Source organism: Trichosurus vulpecula, chromosome 2 (genome assembly GCF_011100635.1).
Source record: "Trichosurus vulpecula isolate mTriVul1 chromosome 2, mTriVul1.pri, whole genome shotgun sequence".
Taxonomy (NCBI): domain Eukaryota; kingdom Metazoa; phylum Chordata; class Mammalia; order Diprotodontia; family Phalangeridae; genus Trichosurus; species Trichosurus vulpecula.
The window spans coordinates 59,634,688-59,644,658 of NC_050574.1; the positions used below are offsets into that span (position 1 = coordinate 59,634,688).

A 9,971-nucleotide genomic window follows, 5' to 3' on the forward strand; every position below is an offset into this window, starting at 1 on the left:
TCCCTTCACCAGGGAACCTATGTGCCTTTCTAAAGTGCTAATTCCATGACTTTTTTTGTGGATGTTTTTAAAAGGTGAGGTTTCTGCTATAAAATACCTGCTCTAAACAATCAGAATCCTAGACTGTTGGGGTTTGGGAGGACCTTAGAGGCCATAGAGTGTGACCCCCCTTCCTTGGGTTCTTGCACACAACTGTCAGTGGGAGAACCGTGGCAGAACTGGGTCTCCCATTCTGTGTTGGGAATTGTTAGGAAATTCCTTCTTGTGTTGAGGCCATGTCTGTTTCCCTGTGGCTCCCAGCCATAGGCCACTGTTTCACCCTCTGGTGCAAAGAGAAAAGGGCCGTCCTGGCAGTTTCCCGGGCAGTCTGAGCCCATCTGTTCAGCTGCAGTTCCCTGAAATAGCAGCAGGCAAGGAATGCAGCCTTTGTTGCTCTCCACAATGGCAACAAGGAAGCCTTCTCTGGGGAAGGGCCGAATGCTTTGTTGCCTTGTCAGAGGCCCATTGCAAATGCAGATCGTTTTCACCAAATGCCTGCTCTGTGTGCCCTAATATAACAATGCTCCCAACGGCAGGGCTCCAGCCCCCCAAACTCCGAGGCTTGTGCTTCATCTGCTAAACTCACACGGGTGGAATTTGAATTGAGAATTCAGACTCTTTATTTAGTTCCAACTGAAACCCAAACTACTTCTTAACGGTTCTTGTTAATTCCTTGCCTTGTTCCCTTCCCTCCAGAAAACCCTCTAAGGTCAGTCCCAGCACCTAGTGTCTGCTCAAGTGAGTGCTCTCTTTCTGCTGATGGCGCTGCCATCTTCCCAGCCGCCTAAACTGGAAAACCTCCGTCATCTTCAGGTCCTTCCTTGTCTCTCATAATGAGTGTCTCACCCTTAGCCCCCCAGCCCACATCCAGGCATGACTACTGCTAGCTCAGCCCCTGAGGTATCAGGTGCCTCGCTCACCTCCTGCTGCCCCACCCCAGTGCAGGCAGGCCCCCCTCACTTCCTGCTGCCCCACCCCAGTGCAGGCAGGCCCCCCTCACCTCCTGCTGCCCCACCCCAGTGCAGGCAGGCCCCCCTCACCTCCTGCTGCCCCACCCCAGTGCAAACAGTCCCCCCTCACCTCCTGCTGCCCCACCCCAGTGCAGGCAGGCCCCCCTCACCTCCTGCTTGGACACTTGGAACAGTGGCATTGCTGCTGGTTCCCCTGCCTGAGGTCCTTATCCTCACACAGCTCATGAAACTTCCCTAAGCCAGCCCTCTCCTCAGAACTTCTCAATGTGTCTCATTGTCTCCAAACGAAGCCTCCATCCCTTAGCCAAGCAGTCAGGGCAGGGCTTCCCTCTTGCAGCTTTCCTCCCACTTCTTTTAGGAAACTCTGTAGTCCGTCCAAATCAGACGGCTCCTACTGCTCTATTCTCACCTTGTGCACACCTTCCCTTTGCTCCTCACCAAGTTCATGTTTGTACCATGGGATAGTGGAATGAGTGCTGAATTTAGAGTCACAGGATCTGAATTCAAATTCTGACCCGACCACTTATGTCCTGTGGGATCTTTGGCAAGTATCTCAACCTCTCTGGGCCTCAGTTTCCTCACCTGTAAAATGAGGGGCCTAGACTTGAGTAGCAGTGTCAAACTGAAATAGAATCCTATCCCTGGAGCCCCATATTGACTTAGAATCCCACGGGGTAACATTGTTTATGTGGTATTGCATTTTTATTTTGTTAGATATTTCCCACTTACATTTTAATCTGGTTCAGCTTGGAGTCTGACACTTGTGCCTCTAACTCTGTGACCCTGGGATCCACCTCTCATGTTTGGAATGGAACTTCTGTCTCCTTCCCTTTGCCATCCCCCATGTTTCTGCCTGTAAAAACGGGTCTCTCATTTCATATCCTCCCTTCTCTGTGTCTCTTTCCTGTGATGCTTCTCACTGGAGCTGACCTCACCTTCATCAAACCTCTAATCCCTACATTGTTTGGAGCCCTCCTTTGCATTAGCTATGGTTCTGCCTTGTATTAGAGTTACTTAAATGGCTATTTTAGCTCTACTGCCAAAGTAGAAATTTCTTCCTGATGAGGTTATCTGCCTTCTCCATCTTCATGCGTCCCGCAGAATCAGCCATCCCAGAATCTGTATTCAGCACATGCGTGTCTTTGTGGAATTGACTGGTCTCCTTGCCCTTCTCAGGAGCTCCGGAAATACAAAGAGAATGAAAAGGATACAGAGGTGTTAATGTCAGCACTGTCAGCCATGCAGGACAAAACCCAGCACTTAGAAAACAGCCTGAGTGCCGAGACGAGAATCAAGCTGGATCTTTTCTCTGCTCTAGGAGACGCTAAACGGCAGCTCGAGATTGCCCAAGGTACAGCTCGATTGGGTCACGGGTCAGTCAGGCAGCAAGCATTTATTAAGCTCTTACTGTGTGCTAGGAAACACTGGGGAGAGGCAAAATGGTTTAAAAAAAGAACCCATGGTCCTTGATCTCAAGGAGCTTACATTCTAACAAGAAAGACAGCATGCAGATAACTGTGTACATACAAGATCTGCATATACAGTGGAAAGGAATCTCAGAGGGAAGGGAGGAGAGGGAGCATAGGGTGGGGGAGAAAGGACCAGGAGAAGCTGCTGCCAAAGGTGGTATTTGAGCTCAGTATTGAAGGATCCCAGGGAAACTGCAAGTCCATGGGGAGAGAAGGGAGCATTCTGGAAATGAGGGGTGCCAGGGAAGAGGCACAGAGTCCATAGGTGGAAGGGTGTGGGCTGGGGACCACAGGGAGGCCGGTGCAGCTCAGTCTGAAGGGCAATGGGGTGTGGGAAGAGCCCTGAGTGTCCCACGGAGGAGCTGATGATTGGAGCTCCTGGAGTTTGCTGACTAATTCAGGAGGGACGTGGTCGGACATGGCAGCTGAAGGGAAATGGGCCGGACTGGATGGGGGAGAAGCTTGAGGCAGACACACTAATCAGAAGCCTTTCTCAATAGTTCAGGCAGAAGGTGGGCAAGAAAAGGTGTAAATATCCATAGAGACAGAAGGTCTCATCCAGTCCTCAAAAATCCAATTTTACAGTCAGACAGTATAGATTTTACAGTGACCAAAGTCATGAAGAACAGTTCCAAACATTGAAAGTCAAGTAGTGTGTTAACAAATATATGTAAATTGGGCCATTGTTCCAGCACCTTTTCATATATATATATATATTTATATTTATATATAAGAATTAACCTTTCTATATATAAGAATTTATATAATAAGAAGATTAGCATGCAGGCTAGTTAAGTCCTCCTGCAAGGCCGTTAGGTTATTTTTTAAAATGTTAAAATGTTCCCTACTGTGGCTGCTCTGCTGTCCTCCAAAGGCTCCTCTTTTTCCTCCCTTGACCCCTCCCACACCACCAGAAATTGTAGGCCCTGATGGAAACAACCAGCTGGCTGGAGATCAGCTTCCTGCAGGCCACCCCATGTCATGCCATGTGTCAGAGATCACAGCAGTGCTGTGAAGTACAAATCTGAGGATTCCAACAACGTCCACTCTGTGTCTTCCAAGGGTCATACAGTTCCAATTCTCCAGGCAGTCTGGGGCAGGCTTCCTGCCAGAGGCCAGGCTGTTGAACTTGAGAAAGAGCAGCTCCATTTGACATGACTACCCAGTCTCAACAAGCCTTTCTAAAAGATAGTGGCTACCCAGCTCCCTTGGGCAGGGGCTCAGGGAAGCCTCCAGAGTAACCATTCATGGGCAGGTACTTCAGCAAAGCTGGCTATCATGTCTAGTGCATGCTGTGTGTTGGAGAGCTGTCTGAAGTCACCACATGAGAGGCTATGGCCTTCACAGAGATCTGTAGGTTGGATAACCTAGTCACAACCTCAACCAACTGGGCTACCCTGAGTTACTATTACCCCAGGTAGATGTGAATGAGCCACAGGTGGTGTGAGTCCTTTGGGCAGAATGTCTTTGTGCTAGATAGACACAGCTTGTGGGAGCTCTGCGGGGCCTTCATCCAGGCCAAGCATCAACCAGTGGCCAGCATAGGAGTCGTAGGCACAAAAGAGAAGGAATCTTAGCATGGAAGCCTCTTCCCAAAAACATAGTAGAGCAGATCATCCAAAGCAAGAAAGTCCTGGCAGATCTCCCCAAAGAGGATTCCTCCATGCCTACCCCACAGTGTCATCTCCCCTGGAGATGAGCTGGTGGCCAAAAGCTGTCAGAATGCTTCTGACACTGGCATTGCCTTTTTCAAGAAGTTTCATTGATTCCGCGTTGCCTCCAGGGTTTAAAAATAAAAAACCATTTAGCTGATAAAGACCTTCCCATCATTTCTTCTCTTAAGCTTTTGCCCAGGCTGGCTGTCCACCCAGCGTGCCTGAAACGCACACCTTCCTCTCTGCTGCCCCAGCTCTTTGGCTGTGTTCCTGATCACCTACATTAGCTAGCCACACCCAGTTACCTTGTGTTTACTGTGTGTGTAAAGTAGGTCTTATATCTTTATATGTATGTTGTTTCTCCCCAGTAAATGTAAACTCCTTAGGAGCGGGTACTGTTTGATTTGTCTTTGTATCCCAGTTGTATGTTGTGTGATTAGTTGGCTGTTGTCCTGTCTGTAGCACCATATGATCTCATTCGTTGGCAACCCCACCCCTGGAAAGGAGGGAATTTGTGTAGTTCCCATCTCCCTCTCACCCTGTCGCTGTTCAGAGACATGATGTGAGGTGCCCATGGTCACACAGCTAGCCAAGTGACAGAGAAAGGCCTTTCACAGAGGTCTGCAGATTCCAGGGACCATGCCCCTCGTGCCACACAGCCACCTCTACCGTTGTCTGGTGGAGGCACGCAGAGGAATGGAAACCACATGTGCCTAAGGCTGTGCCGTAGAAAGATCCCTTTAGATTGGAAGAGGAGCCTGGCAGCAGGGTAAAAAGCAGTTAGGAAGCTGTTAGATTAGGCCAGTAGTCCAAGCAAGAAGTGATGAGGGCCTGAACCAGTGCTGTGTGAATGGGAATAAGTCAACCTGCCAGACCGGGTGTGGAGGTCAGGCAGTGAGCCTTCAAAACTAGCTGGAGATGAGAAGCAAGGGAGGGGAGTCAGGTGTCCCAGGCTGGCAGACCCAGTCGCACCCTCACTGTGCCAGGAGGGGTCAGGTTTTGTGAGTGACTTGTACGAATCAGCCTTCCCACTTTAGAACCATACTTGGTGAAGGAGAAGGCCCTTTCGTTAGTGATGCCAGACATCTCGGTGGCCCCTGTCTCTGTGTTAAATGACAAAAGAACTGTCTGAAGTGAGGATTGCCTGGTACATCTTTTGTTCTATCAGAGCGTACAATGTGAGTCCTCAACTTACTCACCATGTCTGACTCGGGATCATAGACTCTCAGAGTTCGAAGAAGCCTCGGACCCACACAGTATCAGGTGATGGGCGCCTAAGATGTAGAACTCAGATTGTCCCAGCTAGCAAGGACCTTAGCGCATGAACGCCATCTCAGAGACCCTTCCTCACCGCGTTCTCCTGCTCCATCAGTCTATAGGAGCACATTGAGACTCTAACAAGTCAAATGACCTAACGAAAGTCACACAGCAAATTATTGCCAGAGCTGGGCCTCGAGCCCAAGCCTCTGGACACCTCGTGCAGTGCTTGGTGTGCCTTTGTACTAGGCTGTCTCTCTTGATGGGGCGACACTCTCAGACATGGCGGCATCACCACTAAATTCAGTGGTGACCATCCAGGAGCTGGGATGCAGTCATCTGTATATGGAACAGGTGTCCACCACCTCAGACATGAATCACTAAAGCATCTAAAAACCTGCCCTCTGGACGTACAAAAGTGGTACAGTTGTGGTTTTTAGTAGACATGTTGCCCAAATTCTTGGCTCTGTTTCCTCCTCAAAGTTCGCCTCTAAACACCCATCCCCTGAATCCAGATGCCTCAGAGGCTGTCAGAGAGGGGGGAGAGGACTGATCCTGTCTAATGCCGTATCTTTATTCTTCCAGGGCAAATCATTCAGAAAGATCAGGAAATCAAGGACCTCAAACAGAAGATCGCAGAAGTCATGGCGGTCATGCCCAGCATAACGTACACTGCAGCCACCAGCCCCCTGAGTCCTGTTTCCCCCCATTATTCTTCCAAATTTGTGGAGACCAGCCCATCTGGACTTGATCCCAATGCCTCTGTTTATCAGCCCCTGAAGAAATGAATGCCAACTTTGTATTTGCCCAACATTCTGGTCACATAGAAGGCATCGCAAAGGAGCATCTCTTGCAGTCAAGATAAAAAAAATTGTATTGTGTGGGACTGTATATGTTGTCATTTGAAAAAAAGAAAGGGGGTGGGGGGTGGGAAGAACATCCAAGTCTGATTAGAACTGCCCATCAGTTTTTCTTGTAAATTTTTAGAAAACCTCACAGAACTTTGCAATTTATTTTTCTCGGCCAATGCATTAAAACAACTCTTGGATTTCACATAGCCAATTTTGCCTTTTATGTCCTCTTCATGGTTTCCTCTTGAAAAAAAAATGCAGGGCTTTGCTTGACTCTCAACCCTTTCTTTTGGTTTGTTTTCTTTTTTTTTGTTTTTGTTTTTAATTTTTTGTTTGAAATAATCAAGCTAAACCTGCAGATTGGATCCACATGGGATAATGATGAAAATTCTTTTAGTTTTATAGGTGGAAAGGGCTCAATAATCTGACAAAGCTTTGATTTTTATAGCTGGTATTAAAGAAGAGGATGTCGATGTCACAGGGAAAAAAGTGGGTTCCCACCCCCACCCCCACAAAGGGCCAAACAAATTTAAGAGGCGTTGTGGAAGCACACAGGGAAAAAACCAATAGCATGAATGGCCGGTAATATGATGAGAGCTATTGCTTCGTCTTTCTGTTCCCCTCGGTGTTTTTAGTCCATAAGCATCGCTAGCAGTCCTACTCACAGTGCCTTGGGAAAGAGATGTTTCAAGAGGAGACTTGGTAGTTTTCAAACCATTCCCCCTTCACTGTCATTTAGCTTCAACATCGAGCTTATTACCGATCATCCTGCAAAAAGTGGACGTGGTGGTAGCTGGACTGTTGATGGTGGCGACCGAGGTGTCGGGCCTCCTCTGGGTCTTGAGCAGCATTCTGTCCCTTGCCTCAGTCACACCACACCACACCCTTGAAAGAGCTCAGGTAGCGAAGCAGAGAATTCTTGGGAAGGGAGAGCTGGGCTGTGCAGTGTACCGTATGCCGGAGACTAAAGGTGGCCAATAAAAGGAACACTTCCGGGTTTGTGTTTTTTTTTTAAACTTCTTTTATTTAACTTTGATTTCCACTCCACACCATCTTGTGTTTGACTGCTAAGCACGACCAACTCTTTCTCAGCTATTGTGCCAAGGAGTTTTCTTTTAAAGTTCATTCTTTTAAAGATACTCATAAATCGCACCAAGACTTCAGCTTCAGATGTATATTACACATGGGTAGAAAACTGCACTGGCGACTCTGGGGAGCGTTTCAGGATGGGGTAGGGGTGGGCAGGCAAGGCAAAATTCTGTTTGGACGCTAGGAAAATTCAGAAACCAAATGGACTAATTTGGTTTTCTCGCTGGGGGTTCTAGAAGAACGCAGCTCTTTTCAAAAGTTTCATGTAATTGGCATGTAATGTCTCATTTAAAACAAATTACATAGAGTAAGCAAGTCAGTAAAAATAGAAATGTTAAAAGATTCATCACTTTAATCACAGGCCTTCTTTTGGTATTAAAACAAAAAGCAAACAACTTTTAGCTTCAGCCAGATGTGCATGTCGCTATCATTTTGCATTTTTGAATCATCTTGTGTAATTGTCACCATAAAAGTGTTACTCAGAAATGTCACAGATTTTTCATCTTTGTGCAAAACATGAAAAATTGTCACTCTTTGTGTTGAGGGTTTCCCCCATTTTGCTCCCCTTTGGGATATCATTTTCGTTCACTACTTGGTCTTGGCTGCATTCTTTTATTCTGTGGGGTTTAAAAGAATAAACAATTTCTTGCAGATACGACTACCTTTCTGCCGTTTTAACTTTTAAAATGAAACCAGCAACGTAGTGTGTCCTCAGCGGGGTTGGGGTATGGCACCAATTTTCCCCCCTGCCCCCTCCACCTTTCCAGGTGGTAGTTGACCAACACAGCCCAAGTCCGCTCAAGAGAGAGCGGAAGGCAGCAGGTTGGGGGAGGAATCTGCCTCAGTTCTCTGGGAGGCCAAGAGTTCAGAGATATATGGCTATATATATCTATATATATCTATATGTAATATACATATATGTGTGCATGTGTGTATATATAATATAATTTTTATGTGTTCCTTATATAAAACATGTCCCTTTTTTTTTCCCTAGGCATCTATCTGATTGAGGGTGTTGCTGACTGATGTCTTGTATTTCTGTTGTTCCTCTTCCCTAAAAAAAATATAGTGGATGATAGAGTATCACAGAAGCAGAGCATGCCAGAGCTAGGCAGAACCTTAGAGATCATTTGGGCCAGCCTCCTCACTTTACAGATGAGGAAACTGAGTCTGAGAGTGATTAAAGGGGCTTGTCCAAGGTGCCACGTGGAATCGATGGCAGAGCCAGAGCTAGAATCCTAAGATGACGGTCGTTTTCAGCCTGATGGAGGATTGAGTGGAGAAGCCCCAACTCCTTTATCCACCACCATTTTCCTTTTCTCTCTGTCCCTCTGAACCCCCAATCTGGTTTAACTTCATTTTTAATATGGTAAAAAGAAGGGGGGGGTGGGGGAAGCCATTGGGTTTTCATTTTGTTCTAGCCCTTGGGCTGACCTACAAAGTGACCACTCCTATCCTCCCCTGGCCCCCTGTTGTTGTTTTCAGTAGCTTCAACTGTTTTCTTCTTCAGAGAAGCCAGATGCCTCTCTTGGCATGGGCCTCCTCTCTTGGCCACTCTTCCCAACCGGTCTTGGCTCCAATTTAGGAAAATTCTGCTCTTGGCGCTCCGGCCTCCATCCTCACTCCCATCCCCTTTCGGATTCCTGCCCGTCATCGAGTTTCTTGCACAAGTACAGTCCTTAATGTCATAAGCAGCACTGACTCGTCCTTCCATGTCCCCAGGGAAAGTGCGTGACTTGGCCTTTGGCTCCCTGGAAGAATGTTTCTGCCTTCACAATTCCCATTGGCTTGTTCGGTTTCCCTTGGGACGTCTTCAGGATTGTCTCCATAAAGTAACTGTACCTTATAATTCTGTCCTCTGCCAGAAAGCAATGTTTACCGCCCTAAGATGTTTAAATATTTACCAGGTGAGATAGCTAGGTTTGTTTGGACTGTCTGAGGAGACATATTAACATCCCTTCACATTTATGTAAGGGAGTTGCTGTTGGATGTCTTCACGCCCCACTGTAATCTTCCCAAGTTACTTCTTGAGGCAGCTAGTGTTGCGGTGGACAGAGTCAGGAAGACCTGAGTTCAATCCAGCCTCGGACACTTACTGTGTGACCCTGGGCAGGTGGTCATTTTACCTTTGTTTAGTTTCCTCAGCTGTAGAGTGGAGATGATGATAACAGCCACCTCACAGGGTTGTTAATGGAGATCAAAGGAGGTAATATTGTTTTCAAAGGGCTCAGCACAGTTGCCTGCTTGTTCCCAAGCACCCTCACCTCCCCCTCACTTCTTTAAGATGAGCTCTGGGAGCACTGGATTTGGGTTTGAAGGACCATCTCTATGATTTACAACTTGTGTGACTTTAGACACTTTTCATCTCTGGGCCTTAATTTTCCTCCTCCGTGGAATGGGGAGCCTGGACTCAGGGGCCTCTGGGTCCTGTAATCCTGTGGAATGGGCCATCCCCAGGCCTTCCAGCCAAGCACAGAGGGCTGGAAATGATTAGGCAGTCCCTATTCTGCACACACACCCCGGCCCCAGGTGAACTAAAAGCATCTGACATTTCCCATCTGGCCGCCTCATCAAAAATTCACACTAGAGGGAGCTAATGAAGTTCATTGTACATCCTTAAAAGTCAATCCGCTTAATTAA

The 9,971-nt window shown here is 47.4% G+C and overlaps 1 protein-coding gene across 1 annotated transcript in view; it reads left to right on the plus strand.

Annotated features, from left to right (window-relative positions):
- MACO1 (macoilin 1) overlaps positions 1 to 7,986 on the plus strand; it is an 84,641-nt gene extending 76,655 nt beyond the window's left edge. Inside the window, exons 10-11 of the mRNA XM_036745466.1 lie at positions 2,187 to 2,361; positions 5,977 to 7,986. Of these exons, the coding sequence (XP_036601361.1) occupies positions 2,187 to 2,361; positions 5,977 to 6,179 (378 nt within the window). The 3' untranslated portion in view covers positions 6,180 to 7,986. The remainder of the gene's footprint in view (positions 1 to 2,186; positions 2,362 to 5,976) is intronic.
- The last annotated feature ends 1,985 nt before the right edge of the window (positions 7,987 to 9,971 follow it).